The sequence below is a fragment of the Lasioglossum baleicum genome, chromosome 1, assembly GCF_051020765.1.
Source record: "Lasioglossum baleicum chromosome 1, iyLasBale1, whole genome shotgun sequence".
In the NCBI taxonomy this organism is placed as follows: domain Eukaryota; kingdom Metazoa; phylum Arthropoda; class Insecta; order Hymenoptera; family Halictidae; genus Lasioglossum; species Lasioglossum baleicum.
Genome location: NC_134929.1, coordinates 15,755,147 through 15,778,616, shown reverse-complemented (window position 1 = coordinate 15,778,616; position 23,470 = coordinate 15,755,147). Strand labels below are relative to the sequence as shown.

At 34.4% G+C, this 23,470-nt stretch overlaps 3 protein-coding genes across 6 annotated transcripts in view; 2 read left to right on the top strand and 1 right to left on the bottom strand.

The window, feature by feature from the left end:
• The first annotated feature begins 302 nt into the window (after window positions 1-302).
• Window positions 303-3,666, top strand: Prp31 (pre-mRNA processing factor 31). The gene is made up of 8 exons (XM_076428673.1): window positions 303-420; window positions 487-684; window positions 1,035-1,239; window positions 1,331-1,500; window positions 1,801-1,958; window positions 2,655-2,945; window positions 3,031-3,255; window positions 3,565-3,666. The coding sequence occupies exons 1-8, from the start codon at window positions 303-305 to the stop codon at window positions 3,664-3,666; spliced, it is 1,467 nt and encodes a 488-aa protein (XP_076284788.1).
• Window positions 3,660-23,470, bottom strand: part of LOC143206999 (uncharacterized) — a 121,165-nt gene continuing 101,354 nt past the window's right edge. For 2 of the 4 annotated variants that reach the window (XM_076419960.1, XM_076419969.1), the window contains one exon: window positions 3,660-14,313. The gene's annotated coding sequence lies outside the window, so the exon portion shown is untranslated. The remainder of the gene's footprint in view (window positions 14,314-23,470) is intronic. The other 2 variants (XM_076419978.1, XM_076419987.1) reach the window with 2 other exon arrangements.
• Window positions 5,002-23,470, top strand: part of Centrocortin (cerebellar degeneration-related protein 2-like) — a 115,205-nt gene continuing 96,736 nt past the window's right edge. The window contains exon 1 of the mRNA XM_076419935.1: window positions 5,002-5,141. Coding sequence (XP_076276050.1) covers window positions 5,069-5,141 — 73 coding nt within the window. The 5' untranslated portion in view covers window positions 5,002-5,068. The remainder of the gene's footprint in view (window positions 5,142-23,470) is intronic.

The following is a 23,470-nucleotide window of genomic DNA, read 5'->3' as shown; positions in this document are numbered from 1 at the left end:
GTTTAGCTTCGTGATACATACAATACTGGTCAACAGACCATAGCACTTTGCCCACATCCATCATCTTGTAAATGAAGTAATCTTGGCATGTTATCTGAAGCCGGGTCTATAAGTATATAAATATAAATACTCAGTATTCGTTCGACTAAAAATTTGTTTTTGAGAACACCGCAGCATATTCCGTGTTAGTTTTCGAACTTACTGCTTGTATAGATGACGCTGCTATAGAACGCTTCAATTTGTGAGATGAAAGAGGTTAGCAAAATATTTACGTACGTATAGATCTTTCCTGTAGGGAAATCATGTCGTTAGCGGACGAGCTTTTAGCAGATCTTGAAGAAAATGATGATTCCGACCATATTATGGAAGAGCCGGAGCCGGATTTTATCCCGGCTTCGGTCTCAAAAACCATCGAAGAAGGTAATTAACCTCAAGGTAAATAATGCTATAGAATTTTTATTTAATAATCTCTTTTTTCGATTATAGAAATAAAAGTTGCTTCTGTGAGAGAATTAGCGAGATTAGGCGACTCGGAACAGTTGAAGAAAGTAATGTCTCATATTGAAAAATATAGTAAAGTTCCAAGGAAGTCTGTAGATATCATTGGACCTGTCGAGTCTGATCCTGAATATCAACTTATTGTTGAAGCTAATAATATGGCTGTAGATATTGATGACGAAATAGGTAAGCAATTGCTATTAGGAATTTTGAATAATCTTATAATGATTTTGTAATTGTGAAGTCTAATCATAATATTAAAATCCATAAGTTTGCTTTACTATAAGAAACTATTTGTCTTTGTTTTTGGAGCTAACATAAATATTGATTAATTTACATAACACTGTTTATTCAGAACGTTTTTGACATGCGAGCAAAGTTTGGTTAGATGTCTCGCATATATTGAACCGACCAGAAAGTCTCATTGCATGTTTTATGGTTTACAGACAAATTAATTTTATCTGTTTCATTTGATAATATTATGCATTGGTAATATTGTGGGTGGCTGTTCCAATAGTAGAGATTATATTTTTCAGCTACTATACATAGATTTGCAAGAGACAAATATTCGAAAAGGTTTCCAGAATTGGAGTCGTTAGTTGTTGGTCCTTTGGAGTATGTAATGACTGTTCGAGAATTAGGAAATGATTTAGACAGAGCAAAAAATAATGAAATATTACAACAGTTTCTTACTCAAGCAACAATCATGGTTGTATCAGTTACCGCATCGACAACACAAGGGTAATGTATTGTTTAATAAATTATAAATTGTATATAATAATAATAATCAAGCTTACTATTAGAAAAGAAAGAATGTGTGTTATATTTGCAGACAGTTACTCACAGAAGAAGAAAAGGAAGCAATTTGCGAAGCTTGTGATATGGCAGTGGAATTGAATAATTGCAAATCGAAGATATTTGAATATGTAGAGAGTAGAATGGCATTTATTGCGCCTAATTTGTCTGTAATAGTGGGTGCATCTACCGCAGCAAAAATTATGGGTAAGTTTTAAAACATTATTCTTATTTTAACACGTTCTGTGCCACGTGTACATATTTATCTGTGCCGATGGACATATTTATTTAATGCGTTAAAAAATCTAATTTATAACAAGTTTAAAACTGTAGAATATATGCCCACCAAAAGAATGAGGCATTACAAAAAATGCAGTATAGAACAAAGCAAATGGCCTGAATGAAAAATAGAGCAAAAACGGCTCAGCACGGAACGTGTTAAACATGTACAAGTTTTTAAATATCTAACATATACGTACATTAATATATTGCGTTGTTATATTTTAGGTGTAGCCGGAGGTTTAACTAAATTATCAAAAATGCCTGCATGTAACATTCTAGTCCTAGGATCTCAGAAAACGACGTTATCTGGGTTTTCACAAGTGGCGACTCTACCTCACACTGGTTTCATATATTACTCCGACATTGTACAAGACACTCCGCCTGTGAGTATTTCACGTATTTTTAAATGTAGTACAAGTAGTAGCATTTATTTATTACGGCCTCGCGGCCAAGAAGTTGGATTTGATTTACAATGTTTGCCTTATATCACCCGGCCCTCCATCCATCCATCTATCCATTTATTGTCTATAATAGATGCTAATTTATCCTTTTATGGAACTCGGCACGGTTTCCGGGAAGAGGACTGTGTCCATACCCACGAAAACCCCACCGTCCAGGCGCCTTTCAGAGCCTTTCTCCTCACCATGGACCGAAGACTCTGTTGATCCGATGACCCGCTTTCCGCATTACTTCCGGATCAACTCCTTCGGATATCACCACGAGCCTGTTCTTGCCTTTTAGATGCTAATCTATCCTAATAGCTTACATCAAATATTGCCTCTCTCAATCTCTCCTTTTTCTCTTGATAATCTTAAGCCAGTCTACTATTTCTCCCACTCTTTTATATTGTACTATCGTTTCTATACTTATATTTATTCTCTCTACACCTTCACAGTCCTCTGCTAGATGTTTTAGCGTTCCCAGATGTCTCTCGCATATCATGCACATTCTTTCTTCCTCCTTTCTCCAATATTTGTTCCCTTCTTCCGTATTTCCACTCTAAACATCAGACTCTAACTGTTGAGTTTTTTAAAAATGTAGTATATTGTTCAATTTTTATTTCTGATTAATCTGTTTAGGACTTAAGGCGAAAAGCAGCAAGATTGGTAGCAGCCAAAAGTATGTTAGCTGCTCGTGTTGACGCTTGTCACGAAAGTACAGACGGTCATATTGGTCAAATGTTCCGTGAAGAAATAGAGAAAAAGTTGGATAAACTTCAAGAACCACCACCTGTCAAATTTATAAAGCCTTTACCGAAACCTATCGATCCAGGTCGAAAGAAGCGCGGTGGGAGACGCGTAAGAAAAATGAAAGAACGTTATGCCATTACCGAATTCAGAAAACACGCGAACAGAATGAATTTCGCTGACGTAAGTTTCATTTTGTTTATATTTTAGATTTTTGTAATACTACACATATGGTATTCTTATGTTTCGTATTTGTATATGCTTTTAGATTGAAAACGATGCCTACCAAGAAGATCTCGGTTACACGCGTGGTACGATTGGCAAAGCAGGAACGGGTCGTATTAGGTTACCTCAAATTGATGAAAAAACAAAAGTACGAATATCAAAGACACTTCAGAAAAATTTACAGAAACAGCAGCAATGGGGTGGAAGTACGACAGTCAAAAAGCAGGTGTCTGGTACAGCATCCAGCGTTGCGTTCACCCCATTACAGGTAAATTAATAATAACGCTAACAGTACGTGTACGTAGTTTCTTAATAGGTACTTTCCAAATGTTGTTGATCTTACTATCTGTAATAAAATCATCTCATTTTTTTTAAACATGTACGATACACAATCACAAAAGTGTTCGAAGATGAAATGAAAATTTCCAAGTTGCTTGAAAGTCATTTTCCGTTTATTGAGCTGTAGTTTGCTGACCACTGACTTTGATTAATACTGATCTTTATTATTCTCTTATTCGTCGTTATAAAGGTAGTATAATCTAATTACGCTTGATTGAAAAGTATTCGTTATTTACAGGGCTTGGAAATTGTAAATCCACAAGCAGCAGAAAAGAAAGTGAATGAAGCTAATGCAAAATACTTCTCGAACACAGCTGGTTTCTTGAAAGTAAAAAAGTAAATACCAGTTCTGAATAAGGAAACTATTATGTACCCCTTAAGTAAAACATCAATTTTGTATCGACTTTCTTTAATCCTTGGCACTTGAGTGGCGACTCTGAGCGAGTCTGATAACATAATTGTTACGATATCAAATCATTTTTTATCAAATAAATAACTAAAGAGTAGAGTAAGAGTAGAGAATGAAAATATTCTAGGTTAAAAGAAATGTTTAGTATTCTAAGTGCAAAGGGTTAAAATAGCCTGTTTATTTATATATACCAATGATTGTTACATAATGTACACAATAATGTCATACGAGTAAGAAAAAGTTTTGCACAATTAATTAGGCTTTGTTTTTTATCAGTAGTTAAACTGCATATATTAACAGACAACATTTTTATCTTATTCTGTTGTTTTTCTTGAACTTCATGATTTTTTATTGTATTTTATTGAATGTACAACGATCAATAAATTAATTTTGATCTCCAAAGCACAAAGAGTGTCACCAATGATTAGGTTACATGGTAATATATAAATATCAAACTTTTCAGAAAATATATTCTGTAAATAATGGAAATGGAAAAATAGAAATTTCACAAAAATCTGTTTATTTTCTTCGTTTCTCAATTTTTGCATAACGAAACGTACACTTAAGAGTTCTTTTACAAAAAATGCTAGTAGATGATCTGCAAAAATTTTGAATCCTTACGATCCGTTTATCAAGTATCAGCAACAGCATCGCTTTGTTATCGACGATGTTTAGATTTTGGTAATAATCATTGACTAATGAAAAATCTAAGAAAATAAAAGATTCCACGAATATAGTTTGTAAAGATAAGTAAATAGATTGGAGGAACAATTCAATTTAAATCAGTAGCCGTCAGTTGATAAATACACAGAGACGCACACACGTATGCAAGTATAGTAGAGATAGACGACCTCGTGGTAAGCCGATCGTAAAAATAAACAGTGCGAATGAGCCGGTAAGTAGAATGAAAAGGTACGTTGAAATATAATGAAAGTGGAGAAACAAGGACAACCAGGACATATGTGAGTCTCGTGAAAGAGCGTGAGGTGGTGTTGTAATGGTATTAAACGAGAGGAGAAGGATAGAGAGAACCAGAGAACCAGCAAACCAGAACTGGATGTCGTAAGGTAATCATTGACTGCTCTGAGTGCCTGTGTGTGCTCTGACTTCGTTTCTCATCTCCTGACGAGAACGTTGCTCTCACGTATGTTGTGCAAAGTTTCGCATCGGCCGTGTGTTCCGTTCAACGATAACGCGGGAAGTGCGGTTGTGTTTCGGTTGTCACACGAAACATTCAATACAATATTACACTGACAAGGGAGAAATCCTAGTTTATTTATCGAGCAACCATCGGTGGGATCGGTGGTGAAGCAACAGATCCTGTCGATCAACTATGGCGAACTCTGAAGATATAACCGATTGGTCTGCGGCATTAATAGATTATTCGGACCGTTGGAGTTCTTCCGGTGAGTTTTTATCTTCTATCTTAATTCCATCGCGTGCGCGTAACTGTTTATGCAAACCTCGGCTAGTTCAAATTTGAATTCCAAGGTCAACAGACTTTTGGCGAACGTTCAAAGAATTTTTTCTAATTCTATCAGTCCACGGTACGATGACATAATGTTTTTTCTCTCTTTTCAAATGGTTTCTTTTCGCGGTGATTGACCCGTTTAACAATCAGGTGGCGCTTGATGGCATCACGCTTAATTGTATGCTCCATACTCTATACGTATATACAGTATACAGTACAGACGCGCTTTCGTACATTAACAATACGCTTGTAATATATAGAAAAATTATGTGGAATATATCGGCTCGTAATATAAATGTTATATGAATTTTTGAAAAAGATCCACTTCACCACAGAAAAATAAGGAGTAGTATTACAATGTAAATTAATATATACATATATAACTCATTATTATGCGTATAACTTTTTTTTTAAAATAATAAGTATTTTAGAATCAGTTTAAACATAATTAGTTTCTGATTTGACATTGTACTGACTTAACAAAATAAAGAACTGCATGAAGAAATAAGTGGAAAATGCAGGATACAATTTTATTATCCGAGACATCGTTTCCGAAAAAAACGAATTTGAAAATATTTCGAGTATAGACGAGCTATGGTGTACGCATTTGCCGATACGTCTGTGCATGACCTACCGGTTCTACTTTCTGTAAACAGTAAGCACCAATCCATATGAACCTGACGTATTTCCAGAATTAATTTCCTCGGAAACGGGGGCTCAATTAACCATTAAGCAAACTATTGGGGCCCACTCAATTTTATATTAATCCTTTGCACTCGAAGCAATTTTCACTTGAAAATGAAACATTTCTCCCTAGCTAGAATATTTCCATTCCCTATGATTTTTAAAATTTTGTGTTAAAATATTAAATTGGTATAATACCTCACACAATACCTAAACGTTTAGTAATTGATTAGATACCGACATATTTAGTAATGTAAATAATACTTTGAATAATGGTACAGCAGTTCTTAGCGGCGCCGCAGAGTCACACAAATTGTTTAATGTGTATCTACTAATAAAAAATAGTATAACTATTTGTGGATTTAGATGAAATTTTACCATCTCACTATGTTTCTATTTTACCATTTCGATAGGAATAAATGTATTATGTTATATAATATTGTATTATATAATTTTGAAGGTCCAGTTAAGAATTAAAGAAATGTATTCTACATATATTTTTGATTTATTTTTTACGTAAAATCACTTGCTTTCTAATTGTACCATCAGATAAGAAACACTCTGTACATCATTCAGCCAAGCGGCAGACATATTTCGTGATTTTTAATTGTGTGGTTTGTCTAAACAATTCTTGTCTCGGAAAGTACTGCAAGATAAAAGAGAAAGTCGAATAATCTCGATCGCTAGTAAATCCGGAACGCTTTTTGCAAAAACCTAATGTGTGGAATTATGATTTGACAAGTTGTGAGTCTTCAAAGTAGGTTCGTCTAACGTCTAACACGTCGCTCATGGCTTATGGTTAGGGAAGTGACATCGACCGACTAATTCAGTTACAAGTTACAACGGATGCTAGCGAAGACGCATGCATCTGCAGTTCTTCAATCGTAGTCACTAGAAATTATTAAATAAATCTCTTCATTCGAACACACGTTGTAATATATATATATATATATAAATTTAATTTTTATATATAATATATATGTATATATATTATATATAAAATAATTCTTATATTTATAAATAATATTTTACGTTATATATACAAATAATTCAGTTTTATCATTTTTATAAAACGACGTATACAATTTTGTGCTCGGTACGGTTAGTGTTAAAAAGAAAAGAGTAATTATTCAATAGAGTTTTTATTGCAGAAATATCTGTATCGAGTGGTAATCATTTTAGTAAATTAACAATATTTTCATTGTATTGTAATTATCCGAGTAATTTAGAAGTTGAAGATGAGGTCAAATGACCTCTGGAATCACCCCTTTCGAGGAAGAACAACATTTCTGGGACACCCTGTATACCAAAAGAAATAAATTTATTGAATAATTTCTCATAGATGAATCTTTACAATTCGCACTCTAATAATTAGAAATAAAATAGAATGCATATTGAAAATAGATTCGAATTCAACTACAGAGTTTTATCGGAACTTTGTATCAGTATGTAGTCTAAAAAGACTAAATGAGTTGCAAAGTAAACTTGAAACTAGTCCTGATAGTTTCGTATCATTTGTATGTACATATTTATACACTACGAATTTTTAAGTTTATCGATTTTCTGCAAAAATTATGTGTTGAATGTAAACAACATCCATGATAAACCGTCGATCATGATAGTGTGTTATATCTTCCTAGAAAGTGCAGTGTCTTCATCATTTCACCACATTTTTCTATTTTTTTATATGTTTGTAATATAAGAAATTAAACAAATAAGGCGAATACAAAAACGAAAGAATACATTTTTTAAAACTCTTTATAAGAGTACGTGATAATTAATAGATAATTAAGTAATTATACAATATATTTATATATTTATCCATTTATGGTTTATATCAAACTTGACAGAATTTAGTACAATTTTTATCTATCTTGGATCTAAAAATGTTATTACCAATGAAAATAGTACCACTTTCTTAAAATTCCTCTATAAAAATTGAAAATTGCATAAACATCCGCAGTCTAATGATCACCATCTTAATAATTAAGTACTTAATAAGCAGTTACTTATCCAGTCAGTAGTTCATAATTACCATCTTAGTAATTACTAACGGTGTATCACATGATCTTCAAAAAGAAACAACGAATGACTTTGAAGTGTAGAATTGGATCTTTTAGTTTAAAAACGTAGTTTTTCCGTCAAATTATATTACACAGATGCTTCATGATTGTAGTCATCGCAAGTGAAATGTTCGTCTCGGTAGGAAAATCCAAAAGTAGCACTAGAAATGCACTAGCTTTAATATTAGTTTCGTGAAACCTTGAATTATAAGCAATGAAGTTTATGATAAGGAATCACTTCAGCAAAATGCATCTTCCCGTAATTAACCGAAGCATTCGATGCATAGCCAGGTAATTAATTGATAGAATGAATTGCGTGTTTCCATACTGTGCTCTAAAATTTAGAGATGCGATCGTCTAACGTTCGAGTAAGCAGTAGATGGAAAAAAGTTGGAAATACCGGTACAAATAATTAAATAAACAGTATTTACAATTGCCAAACAACTAAGATTTTTCCCCTGAATAATTCCAAAGCAGTGATGCAACAAAATTATTATTATTTCACAGATACGATAAACTACGGTAGAAATAACTATTAAATAAACAGTATTTACAATTGCCAAACAACTAAGATTTTTCCCCTGAACAATTTCAAAGCAGTGATGCAGTAACATTATTATTATTTCATAGATGCGATAAACTACGGTAGAAATAACTATTAAATAAACAGTATTTACAATTGCCAAACAACTAAGATTTTTCTCCTGAACAATTTCAAAACAGTGATGCCAACAAAATTATTATTATTTCACAAGATGCGATAAACTTGAACTACGGTACAAATAACTAAATAAACAGTATTTACAATTGCCAAACACAACTAAGATTTCTCCCTCGAACAATTTCAAAGCAGTGATGCAACAAAATTATTATTATTTCACAGGTGCAATAAAACTTGAACTACACGAAACGGCGTGTTATGCTCTCTTTTCCATAGCAAATGTCTAACACGTGATGACGTAACGGAGACATTATTAGTTATGCGAATACTTTCTCGCATCAGTAATTTGCAATTCTGCAACATTCTTCGCGAAAGCGATGGGATTCCGTTACTCTTCGCAAGGAGCGTAGCATTTTTCTGGTTACATTTTCAATTCATGAAATCCTTCCGTTCAGAGCATTTTCGCGTGAGTGAAAGCGAACAGACTCTACACGTTTAACCGATTTCGTTTAAGATTAGGATGCTTATTCCACCAGACGGAATTTCAATTTTTCAGAATTTCAAATTTCGTGTGCTTTTATCCCATATTTTTTCAACTTTATCGGGGTCGATGATTAAGAACTCTTACGTGGTAGTACAATATCTTCAATTTTCGACACCTCAAGTCCTAAAATGGTATTTTGGAAATATCTTTTTAAGTACGATGCACTATATAAAAAATTCTGAAAAAAATTACGAACATTGGTTTCAACAATATCTCATTACTGAATTTTTTTGAAACTGGTGTCTCCAAAACTTCAATATAAAATATATATTTTTTTCGAATTCTTGGAGATTTTCAATTTTTTTTTAGAGAAATCTGAAAGAATACACATTAATAACCACGATGAGACACAACTAACATAATAATAGAAACGTGGTATGTACTCTGACAACTTGAATATAAAATCGGCAATTTTATGGTTTCGGTTTTTTTAAAAAATCGATTTTGCAAGCAAAAATTCTGAAATAATTCACTGTCATGTGTGTCATTAGGTAGAATGTTCATGAATTTTTCCGTAATTTTTTGTTGACCAGAACAGAAAGAATAATTCATTAAACCTATTAACTACCCTTGTGGTAGGGGTACCGACTTGAAACTTGTCACAGAGGGTTTTCTTTGGGAGTCCTATATCGAATGGTCCAACCAAAAATCAATTTGATTTGGGGGTATTTTTCAGCATCTTATCGATACATAGAATAATTCTTTTTATACGAAACTTACTCTCCGGTGTATCAGATTTCTCATTAGCTTCTTATTTAATCGCCTATCATTTAGCTCATTGTACTGTAATAGTTTCTCATTAATAACCTCATGGAATAGTTCAAAGTTGATGAGTAGACTGCGGATCTATATGCAAAGTAAAAATTGTCAGCATCGATTGCAAGAAATAGAAACTAAATTGACTGTTGTTTCTTCCCTTAATGATTTTAATAGAGGAGAAATCATGTATTGACGTTAATTTGGATTAATTGAGTAGGCACCCAAACAATATTTTAAAATAATTAGTATGAGAATTAATTTTATAGAAAATTTAGTAATATAACATTAAAATATTATGAAAGTGTTAGGCCCAAAATTAACGGTCCCCCGCTGCATATGGTACGGTAGGTCCAAATAGGTTGAAGTAAAAAATTCGCAGATACATTGTCAATGACTTAATGGCGTCTGGCGATGATATTCGTGGATGAAAACCCGACACTTTCTATTCACGATGAACCGTGTCATTTTCTACGGGTTCCGTCCTCGTGCACGGTGCCGATCGTTATCTCGATCGCGGAGTTTCTCGACCTCGTAGGCGGTTTGATAAAGTATGTAGCGAAGCCAATTAACCGGTTAGTGTTTCGCAATTATTAACTTGTATCGAAGATACCGCAACGCCGATCACCGCAGCCAATATCATACGACCGATCTCACCGACAGGTATCACCCGCGAAGAAATTCATCGCATCGACGACGACCGATGATAATCTAAATATCGGAGCTGTTAAACGAACTGTTAACGCTTATATTGCAATCTGTCGATCTTGTCCAATGTATGTATCTTGCTTCCGAAGCACACACATATCTAGAACGAGTGTCGTGTGTACTTACCTTGTGCTTGCTATGGAAGTCAACTTATTCTTGTCCATCGATGATATCTCACAAATATTCGTAATTGGCAGATACCAGCGCACATCAAGCGTCGATTTTTCCGATCTGCGAACTGCCTTATATAACAACTGGACTGTTGGCTTCGTCCATTTTTCATATACGTGAATCTTTATGTAATGAAATTAACTCTTGATGCTCGGACGTACTCATCGTGTAATACGTTTTGCTACTATAAAAAATTGGAAGAAAAAGAGTAGGTTAGAGATACAGTGGCGGATCTAACGGTAACCGGACTAAGCGGCCGCGTAGGTCCCCGAATTTTAAATAAATTTATGAATTTTCAAATACATTTATTTAATGTGTAACGGTATGAAATTTTTCATTACTATTCTTTTTTGTTAATAGGTTTATGAGAGATTTCTTGCAACTTCTGTTCCTAACTTGAGTTTGAGGGCCCCAACATTTTTACCGCTTGGGGCCTCCACTTGACTTGAGCCGCCACTGGTTAGACAGGGTGGTCCAGTAAAAATTAGCACTTGAACATCTCTGTTATTTTTGGAGATGTTGAAAAACTTCATGAACAAAAGTTATTCAGGTCAGGGAGATCTATAATATGGGGGTAATCACTTTTTCGCAGCCGGAGAGTTTTCAGAGATTTCAAGGTCACCTTCACTTTGTTTTAGAATCAGATACTTTTTTTATACATTAGTTGATGGAGAGTTCGGAATTTTCGACAAAAAGCTATTGACTTATGTATGTGGATAAAGAGCTTAAGGATGAAAGTTTTATAAAAATCGGTTTAACATTGCCATGAGCTACATACGTTTAAAGATGAGAGCTTGAGGGTGTAAGTCGCAGAGTTTCAGCCCTGTCATTTTCATTTCTTGACTAAATCTACAAAATGCATTTTTTAAATTACCGTTACAGGCTCATTGTCAGATAAGAAAGTTGAAAAAACATAATTTAAAAAATTTTTTATGATTCCTACCAATTGCAATCTAAACAAATATTTGTTTACTCATTCTCTTCACACACAACATCACAACAAAAAGTCTTTTGGATCAATTTTGTAAAAAGGTGTGCGATTTTTAAGAGTATCCACTTAATAATAAATGTTCCCGACTGTATATGGTAGAAGTAGGCATACATCGTTTATTTCCAATTAAAGTATTCAATGCGGAGCATTGACTTACTTTCGGCGTCGATTACAGTTAAAATTATACCAATTCTCGTGTATCCGTATCACACTTTCGGTTTTTCTTATTTTCTCTTTTCTTTGGATCTTGGCAAACGGTACGCAGTAACGTCTCGCATCCGCGGCTCGTTATGCAGAACGCCGAACGTCTTCCGTGTTCACGGCTTGATTAATGTTCGCAGCGAAGTCGAAAGGCGTAACACCACTGGCAACGTCACTTCTAACCCGTTTCCTGGGACAATGAATTATTAATTGCCACAGAACTCTATCCCCAAGAAGATGCAGCGAGTATTTCTTAAACGTGTTTGCGTTATTTCTTGGTTGTATCAGAATGTCAATTTCAATAATATCAGGTCGTCCCATAAGTTAGCGCCACTTACTGTTTCATTGAGTGAGTGCAAAAGTCCATTTGGCAGACTTTTTTTGGTGATATGTGTTGAGATTATTTCGGAACTATCAATTGAAAAACGTTGTACAGTAAAGTCCCAATCAAAGCCAATTCTTGGTTCTGTGCTGTGATACTATCTTTTTTGTGGCCGCATCTACCGCACCGAATGTAGAAAAGGACTACTAGATGTAAACACGGACCGCGCGGCCGAAGGCGCGACAAACACTAGCGCATCGGTGAGACAATACTAGTGCAATAATGAAACTTCTTCATTTTTTATTTAATTTTAATGAAATTTTACCAATTTATTGGTGACATATTCTCTTTAAAGTGACACCAAACAAGAACCAATTTAGCTCAAATTTACTGTACATGTAAAGCTTTTCGATGAATAACTCTTTCGAAGGTTATTTAAAAATTTGTCTTTTTTTATCATATTGTGGGAGTCAATTCATTAATACCCGATCGTACGTTATTTTCTATAATTAAACTTCATTGTGTACGTGTGATTTGTAATGCGAAAACGGACCAGGACCCTTCCAGTCCCTTGTCACATATGTATATTTAATTAACATTTATGGAGCTGTAAGACTTCTTATGGACGAAACAAGGTAAGGTCTAATAACACATAAATAGTAAGGTGGGGTCTCTTAGACCCCGACAAATGAATTTCATAATTAGCCTCGTTTTTAATAAATTTAGGATAAACAGTAACACAGGATAAAAAGTATCTAAGCAGATTTAATTTTATTCATATAAAAATTCTTTCAAAAAATCTGAAGCTAGCTTCCCTGACACCCCACATTACCTCGCGATGGTCAAACAGACGTCTTAAAGATGTACTGTTTTGTAACACACAAGACGTTCGGGAGCAGACGTCGTTAAGACGTCTTTGTGTTATCTGGGAAATCCTGACTTATTTTATGATACCGCTAATAACCTAGCAGTTGATGCGACATAAAACTATAAATAAAACGAAATTAGATTTTTAAATTCTTCTATTGTTTCATATATCACCCAGCCAATTCCTTGATAAATGCATAAAAATCCGGAGTCTGGTTATTTATGTCTCGCGCGGATTGCAACACCTGTCCTTGGTCATATCACGGATTTTGCCGCACCCTGTATAGCGACTGCGCTAACTTATGATTTTACTTCCGATTTTCTGTGGTATGCATAATTAATCATCCGGTAAGTTGTAATACCTCCGGTTATTTCGACTACGCTCTAGTAGATACCGTTACTGTGTAGAGTGGAGACCTTCGTGCCACCGGGAGAATTTCTTTCTTATCAACTCGAGAAACCGCTTCAACTCGGCCCAGCCGGCGCGGCAGCCGTTGGCTAAACACGCACATCCTTCCGCGAGCTCCACAGAGCCCTAATCGATCCGCGATTTACGAGCCGATACTCCCGACAAATCTTTGGTCGAGTTACGCTATCCGGCTTGATAGTGTTCACCGTTAAATTGGTCGCATCAGAAACTCGTCACGGATATTGGTTCTAAAAGGCAATCTGTTCCGATTAGTCGGTGTCCGTGGTAACTTCAGCATAATATGTATTACGTGCTCGAATTGCTATAATCGAAAACTGCAGTGGTGCAAACATGCCTTTAACCCTTTCCATTTCGAACTTCTTTGCAATTTTGTTCCCAATAACTCCCTATCGTCTTCAGTGTTTTATTGAAAGTGTATTTCCTAAGACCGTTACTTAATTCGTGCTAATTTTAAACAATTTTTTTACTATCTATATGGGAAGTAGCGAAATGCAGGCACGTTGCGTATTTTCATTATCTATAAAATATTGGGTTGTGTAATAAATTCTCGCGTTTCTTCTTTCTATCATTTACCATCGCTAACCATCTTCACTCCATGGGCTTTACTAAAAAACTTGGAGCTGTGGTGCCACACAACTCGAGTGAGATGTCGAGCGGATGTCGGAAATGAATTTTTCTGCTTCCTGGAACTTCCATTGAGAGAGAAAGCCTGAAAATTGATTAAAATTAATTAATTCGAAAAATTGAAGCAGATAGGTTTTCAGAGCAAAAAAAAGTCTTGCGAATGCATATGTATACCTTATCTAACAAAACACAAAATTACGGGAAAAACATAAAATACGAAAGACGCAGGGATTTATATACAGGGTGTTTGCGAAATCGTAGTACAACCGGGCAGGGGGTGAACATGCAAAAATAAGTCGAAAAAGGAATAACATTTTTTCAAATCGAGTTTGAAAATTCAGCGAATACACGTGCTATTGAATAGGAATCGTCTGACGTGTCTGACCACGATCAACCAATTCTATTTTGTGCATATACTAAAGTACGTGAACCTGGCGGATCTTTAAACTCGATTTTATCGAAAGCGAGCTGCCAAAAGAAAAAATGTTATTCCTTCTTTCGACTTATTTTTGCATGTAGAATCACCCCCTGCCCGGTTGTATTACGATTTCGCAAACACTCTGTATATACAGGGTGTCCCACGTAATACTTTCCACGATTTTTCAAGTACTTGGATAATCTGACAAAAAATATTTAAAACAAAAAAAGTTGATCAGTTTTCGATTGACTACACATTGCAATAAAAAAAGTTCGAAATTTTTTTTAGGCTTGTCAGGGCCACATTCATTTTTTAAATGGCACTTGGTATTTTTGACTTAACAGTATTATAGCACGTATCAAGACCTTGAAGATCCAATTAAAAAAATTGAGGTGGCCTTGGCAATAATTAAAAAGAAAATTTTCGAACTCTTTTTATTGCAATGTATAACCAATTGAAAACTGATCGACTTTTGTTTAAAATATTTTTTTGTCAGATTATCGCAAGCATTTAATTGAAAAATCGTGAAAAGTGTTACGTGGGACACCCTGTGCATAGTCATTACATGATGTGAAAATATGGAAGAACGGAATAAATGTTGGTGGAAAGTGGAAGAGAGAATGTGCATGATATGCGAGAGACACCTGGGGAAGCTAAAGCATCTGGCAGAAGACTGTGAAGGTGTAGAGAGAATAAATATAAGTAGGGTAAAGTGCCCAAATATGAACCACTTGTTGTTGATGTTATTTTTTGATTATTTTAAAATGCTCTTTTCCGACCAAAAAATCACCAGTTGTAGATGCATTTCCTCCTTATAAGATTCTGGGGTCTTTGTTAAAAAATTAATACAGCTTGGGAAGATATTTTTTTGTGGTATGTCATTTTTGCAGGTTCCAGCGAAAGGAGTTCTTAATATGGTACACCTTGAGTCCCTAATATGACAGCTAGTGCCATATTTGGCATCCACACCAAGAATGTCAATGGCTATCCCCAAATTAGGGAACTCTTGGTAGTGCCATATTGGGAACTCCACGTGGACTGATAATATTAGCTACTGACATAGAGATAATGAATTTCAGCCCAAACCAACAGTTGGCAAACATTACTACAAATAAAATGAAACTACAGATATGTTCAAATATTTCCGAATCACTTACCTTCCTCGGAAAATATACAATCGAAAATCTAACCACAAAAATATTCAACACGTGGAGACACAACTGGCGGAAGATCGATACTAAAATCTATAAAATGGTGCGATTGCACTGCACACTGTTGAGTAAACATGGTAAACTATTGTTTGAGGATTTTCTCACTGGAGTGCGACTTCCCCTTTACAAGATTTAAGGTAGTGCCATAATAGGGGACTGTACCATATTTGGGCACTTTACCCTATAGAAAAGATAGTATTGGGTTGGCAAATAAGTTCGTTCGGTTTTTTAGAGTGGAATAAATCACAAAAACCGAACGAACTTATTTGCCAACCCAATACAAGATAGAAGAGTGGGAGAGATAGTAGACTGGCTCAAGAGTATCGAGAAAAAAAGGATAGAAATAATCAGAAGGAGAGAGGGAGAGGCAATATTAGATGTAAGACATTAGGATAGATTCATTATAGGCAACAAGGGATGGAGTATGGCATAGGATATGGATGGATGGATGAAGGGATGGGTGACATAGGAGAACTGTAAACCAAGTCCAATTTCTTGGCCGCGAGGCCGAAATAAATAAATACTACTACTATCTAGTCATTACATAACCAAAGATCTAGTATTCGTTTTCATTATAACCACGATTCTAAATAATTTACTATAATCCACAGTAAATCTATTCCAGATTAACGTAAATAGTTCTGCATGTAAACTGACCACGCAGTTGTTAACGTTATCGCTGATTCATTGGTTCTGATTTCGTAAAGATATACTGTTTTATACAAACGTATTCGCTAGATCGTGCTCAGGTAATATATCACGAAATACACCTGTGCCGTTATATTAAATGGCTCGATACATGTAACCTGACAGGTCTAGTTGTTGCTACGAACCTGTGTGTGTGCGCGGTGCTTATCATGTCTTTCACGCAGACTTATGCAACTACGAAAAAATTTTCGTTGGAAATCATTAGCGGGAATCGAGCATTACACGTAACACCAAATACGTATATCATTTGTCTAAAATGTAGGAAAATAGGAAATCATAGCAAAAACGAATCGGCATTACTTTCTCTAGTTTTCATTGAAAGTGTACACAGTAGGAGTGGTCCATTAATTCAATTTGTTCCAGCAACGTTTTTTTGTAAGTAAATCTTTGCTAGATTTACTAGATTCATTAATACCAAAAAATAAGGTAAATTATTGTTAACAATTTTGTTGAAAATAAATTTTCCTATTCAAGAAATATAATTATAATAACTTCTCATTTTTTCCAAAATGTTAAACCATTTATATTTCTTTTAAATATTTATTAATCAATATATATTTCCGTTATAATTAACTTACATACTAATATATACTAATAGTATATTTAATTAGTATCACATACTAATAGTTATAATTAGACTGCGGATTTATGAAGAAATTGGTTGGTTGACATATATACAAAACAGTAATAGAGAAATTTAATTACATTGTAATGTTGTTTTTTATGTAACAGAGTCATCAAGGGGTGAAATCAATTTTTATATATTTGATTTCTGCTTCCCACAATCAATGCTCAACATTTTTGTTTTGCATAAAAATTCACAGTCTAGTTATATTTAATATACGCATATAACCCTCCTTAGAAAAAATAAATTATACAAAAATTTTTGGTAATTGAGTGAATTTGGATTAATTGGGTAGGCCTCCAGTGTTAGGCTAGGGCCCCAAAATTAACCGTCCGCCGCTGTTGTCTCCTGGTCTAGCAATCAAATGTTTATTTTAACTTTAACCATTTTTCTTACTATTCATGTTGCTTGGCTGGATTTTTTAATCACAGAAACTGTTCTGTACCGCGCTTCTTCAAATTGTTTCCGTGGACACAATGGCTCAAATAAAACTCCTCAATTTCTACGAAACACGGCGGGTAGCACCTGGGTAACACTAGGCATGCAGATGTTTGGTATATTTATGACGTGCAAGCTAGTACAATCGTTTTTGAGGAAACAAATTTCCGTAGTCCATCAAGATTAGTCGCTTCAAAACATCTGTTGCCCTCAACAGTTAACTGCACGTCATAAATATACATTTTCAAGGGGTCTGGAGCCCGGGCCTGACGGTCAATGACCAGGTAAACTCAGTACCAAACCTGACGGAGATTCCGTCACATTGCCAAATTCCGTTACGCGACAGCTTCCCCCTCCATTAGCAGCACTGACTAGTCCACGCGGAGTGGACTTGAGGCACGTGGATTGGTCAGTGCAGTCAAAAGTGTCATGTAATTGGCTAGTCTCATCAGCCAATCAAAAACTTTTAGTATTTTCTCTGTAATTCCAACCAATTGGAATTTTCTCAAAAATTTTTTCATGTCACGTAGCAACCTAATTGTTCTAACTTCTAAAAAAAAATCCAAGTCCAATGTGGTCCTTTGGTTACCATAATATGGTCTAGGGATGGGATCAGTGTTGGCAATAAATTTTATTTAAATAAATAATTGTTTAAATAAAAATTTAAATAACAAGTTATTTGTTATTTGGATATTCAAATAAAAATCAAAAATATTTATTTATTATTTGAGCGAGTCTAAATGAATTATTTTTGAATTTAAAATAATAAAGTTAATTGTTATTTACAAATACAATTTCAATTATTATTTGTATTGACAAATCCTCCATCCAAATTATAAATAATCTTTTGTTTGTAAATACGAAATAATAAATAGATCACTTCTGGAATTATTTAAATTACTTTTATTTAGATAAAAAGTTTAGTTATTATTTGCAATTAAAATCACACGTTTATTTATTATTTAAAATAAACTTTCCTCAACACTGGATGGCATCAAGTACCTCGCAAACAGGTTCGAACTTTGATTGACTTCGAACTCTCTACAAGTACTTCGAAAAACAGAAATAACACTCCTAAATATACTCGAACCTATGCCAGACAGTTTCGAACCTTTTACAAGTACCGGATCATACCGGAAATTTTCTGATTTTTCTAATCATTATTTTTTTTTACCTTTAAAATCAATTACGTTGTCCTCTAATGCATAATTTAATTCAACATGTGTAACTATAATTTCGTAATCTATCGGAAATATTATTCTTAAATAGTTACGAATTTAATAAAAAAAAAGTGCTTAAAACCTGCTATGCAGTTCTGATTTCCAAGATTCGAGTACTACTTGTGAAAGATTCGATTCCTTTCAATATCGAAGTATTTATAAGTATCTTTTTGAATCTTGTAAGTACTCATTCCGAGGTTCGATATCAGTTCGTATAAAATGAATACTTTTCAAATAGAATCATTGAAACATTATTGCTTTTAGTACATGTTGAACTTGATCCCATCCCTAATATGGACCATGCTATTCAATGTACGTAGAGAGTGGCAATTTAGATGTGACGTATTCGGTAGTCTCAGCAGCAACGGGAAATTAAGAAGAGTGGAAAAGAACAAAAAAGTGTATGAAGAAGAGTAGAGAAAAATAGACAAGATTGATTTTATTTTGACTTTATGTAGCTTCTACATATTGCAATGCATGCTCTACTAAAGATATCTATACAATCATTTCTTATGAAATCATTTTAATTATTTCAATAATTGTAAAACAGGAGCATAACTGATCACAGACACTTTAAATCAGAATAACTTTTTTATGAATATATGTATACACCAAACGACTTCAATTTCTCTGTAAGGCTAGAAGAATTAGTTTAGTAAATGACGTCTAAAAAATATGTTGCATTTGGTCGCGGAATTGTGAAAAGCAATAGTAAAAATTGATTTTTACAACCTTTTTAGCTGGGCCAATAACGAAAATTTAAAAGATGTGTTTTGTAAACTCGTGTGAATTATATACGCTCTGAAAATTCCATTGAAATTGGTTAATTGGTTTACGAGTTATATAATTGATCAAAAGTGGTAGAAAGGCTGAAAATCATGAAAAATTGCAATTTTAAAAAAAATACATTTACTTCATTTATTGATTTCGAAAGATTTGCAATAGCGTAAAGTGTCTTTTTGTGTGCGCCATCGAGATGAATACCAGGAGAATTAGCAAGCAATGGTCAGACACGTTAGGCAAATTATATACAATTGCATGAGAAAATTTTACATTTTCGATGTCACTTTCACTAAGGTGTTTTTGTCATGATTTTTAAGTAATGGTAAGTTTGAATAATGGCGGAACTTCCTTCAATGTCAGAAAATAAATGCTGACATGGACAAATATTGATCAAGTAAAATTTCTCTCGTGGATAAATTTAAAAAGTTAATAGCCTGGTTTTTATGCATGCGCGCAATAACTCAGAGACACGTACGTCGAAGGGTTCGTTTTAATTTTATGTAATTGTTTCCTTCATCCAATGACTACCTCTTTCACTTAATTGTGTCATAGCATCGATATTAACCCTTAGAAAAATTGCTGTACCATTATTCACAATATTGTTTACAATATTAAATATGTCAGTATCGAATCAATTATTAAATATTTAGGTATTGTACGAGGTGTTATACCAATTTCATATTCATACAATTTTTTAAATCATGGGGCACGAATTCTAGGTCGGAAGAAATGTTTAATTTTCGAGTGAAAATAGCTCCGGGTGCAAAGGGTTAATTAAACTGTAGTAGCGGACAAAAGTATTCGCACACTAGAGATGTTAAAAGAACTAGTTTACTAGATAATGTGTGAAACAATTTTTCAAAAATTGTTTTATCGATAGAAACTGTGAAAAATTAAGTATAGATCATGATGTCGAACTTTTTTTTTCTAAGTCTATAATGAAAATGCAAAACCTGCCTTTGTAAATCCGATTAAGATACATGTATACCTGTAACTGCAATGTTTTTGAACGGTGTTCCTTCTCATTTACGGACCTACAAAATCTCGAATCTTTGGTGCAATTTTAAAAGGGTTATTCCTTTTTAAGAAAATTACAAAGATGCTTCCATAATGAATTATTAGCAAATAAATCTCCCTATTCAAGCACATGTTGTTTTAGAAGTTGCGTGAAATCTAAATAAGTTCAGTCTTGTAATTTCTATAAAACAACGCATGCTAGTCACATTTTATGCTCGGTACGGTTAGTGTTAAAAAAGTGAAAATCCGCACATTCATCGTTCCGGCACAAGAGGATCGATAGCTCTATGGGAGCCAGTGTTCACACTACATCGAGCCCATGTATGAAATCGACATTTCATTAGGAAACGAAAATAACGCCTTGGTATCTTTTGATCGCTCATTACGAACTAGCTCCGGTAGGTTTATCGATTTTGTGCGTCATTAGCATGTGAAAAGAAAACGAGAAAATAGGAGAAGCTCACGACCCGCGGTTTCTTTTCCAATTAACAACAGCCTCGAGGAAATCACGACCGAGTAGGTACGTCGTACGCATTGGTCATTTGTGTGCACCGATAGATCGTCGAGATCGAGCCGAGGATCGATTCGGAAGAGAGAGCGGCTCCCGACGCGAAGATTGTAATTGAATAAATGCCCTATGTTACCTTGATCGAATTGCGAGTATCGCTTGCAATCAACTACTAATGTAAGTCACACGTGCACGCCTAGAGGCAACATTCTACACGTCTATCGGTAGAAATGAAACTACAGTATATCCTCCATAGTCGCAAAAGCCTCGGGGGAGGTTCGTTTGCAAAGTTCGTAGACGGACACTATTTTCTTGAGCTTCAAAGACCGAGCCGAACGTAGAGAAGGACAGCGCGTGTAAGGGTGGATTTATAGTGGAGCAGCGAGGTGAGCTGTGCGGTGAAAAACAAAGAAAAACAAAGAAAATACATATGTACTTTTTCATTAGTATGTATCGAAATGTTGTCACGAAAGTTGGTTTCTTTTCACCGCGCCGCTATCATCGATGCTCGCAGCTCCACTATAAATCTACCCTTAGAATAGCGTTAGTTTATGAGTCTTAATGTACGAACAATTGAAGACCTTAGTGAAAAAACTGGATAAGCCTAGACTTCGAAAGCAATCAACAGTATACAAAAATATGTAGAACTTCGACAAATATAGTTTGACTGAAACCTGGTTTTTGCACCAAGGGCTTCAATTATTATAGGTATAATATTAATAACGGAGGTAACAACGTCACTAAGGCGGATTTATAGTGGAGCAGCGAGGTGAGCTGTGCGGTGAAAAACAAAGAAAAACAAAGAAAATACATATGTACTTTTTCATTAGTATGTGTCGAAATGTTGTCACGAATGTTGGTTTCTTTTCACCGCGCCGCTATCATCGATGCTCGCAGCTTCACTATAAATCTACCCTAAAGAGAGACCGCGCGCGGCCGATTCTCCGCGTCTCTTTCGAACCGAGATCAGATTACTACAGTGGAGGGGATGTTTTTTTGCGTTTATCGTGTAGGACCTTTTTGCGACTATAGAGGATTTACTGTAATATACAAAATTGTGACTTCACAGTGACATAGGAAATGATGATAAAGGTCCCTCTACATCTTTACGTGGCCACTTGCCGTGAGACACCCTGTATACTAACTTTTCATTCGAGTGACCGATAATAATAATTAGTGTATTATCATCGATTAATCAAACTAAGACGGCGCCTAGAGTATTCGGTTTACCGGAACCTCGCGTAATCAATTTGTTAAGGGCACTTTCGAATTTTTTAAGGATCAGCAATTTTTCATAAATGCTTCTTAGCATCATGCATATTAAATATGCTCTAATGTAGTACACAGCGAGGTATATAAATAAAATTATTCCATACGGTGCACATTTTTATCGGGTACAGGGAACGTACTGTTATAATGTGAAAGTGTATTTTAACATTTTTAACTAAAATTTGATCTCTTCTTCTGGTTTTATATTAATCTAATTGAAGCTAGAGTAAAAAGTTGCTTTGTACAAAATGCACCTGCTGTTGGCACCTAAATGCTTGTTAAAAATTTGTAAATCATTTTGCAATGGTTCGATACTGATGTCTGAGTTGCACGGTATAGAGACACTTCCGGTAAAATCTGTTGCAGAGTTATATTATAATTTAATTTTTAATATACCATACACTATACATCATTATTTCAATTTCGAGATGAACTGCGAAATGACTTTCCCACAGAATGTGACAAGATATGGTCATTCCTATAACTCCTATAATTGCGCGAATATTCACTTGAAACTTTTCAAAATGTTCACAATAAACGAGTCTTTCGAAGTAGACAATAACAAGAAATTGTGAAAAATTTCGATTTTATAATTTCGGTTTCATTGACTAAACCCTACTCTCCTTTGGGGAACAGTGTTATAAATAGACTGCGGATCTTTATGTAAAATAAAAAATGTTTGCATTGATTGCAAGAAACAGGAGCCAAATAGATATGTCTTTCTTCTTTTAATCGTCTTATTAAGCTGAAATAAATACACAGATGTCCTTAAATCTTCTTAATTCGTTCACTGCTTTAAATGCATAAAATCCACAGTCTAGTTATAAATAAAAAGACGAAAATTTTTGTGTTGGAACAGTACCTAACTATTATACTAATAGTAAATAAATGAATATATATAATAGAGATGGAATGCCATAACTTAACCTCTTCTATAGTGATCAATTAAGTACATTAATTCTCAACTTGTTGAATGATTTCATTTTTGATAATAGTTATAAATATTATACTTTGTTTCACGACATTTAAAAAGTTGGAATTTCAT

Coding starts and splice junctions, on each gene's coding strand:
- Prp31 (XM_076428673.1), top strand. CDS start 303: ATGTCGTTAGCGGACGAGCTTTTAGCAGATCTTGAAGAAAATGATGAT. Junction 1,240..1,330: donor ACCGCATCGACAACACAAGG/GTAATGTATTGT, acceptor TTATATTTGCAG/ACAGTTACTCACAGAAGAAG. Junction 1,501..1,800: donor TACCGCAGCAAAAATTATGG/GTAAGTTTTAAA, acceptor GTTATATTTTAG/GTGTAGCCGGAGGTTTAACT.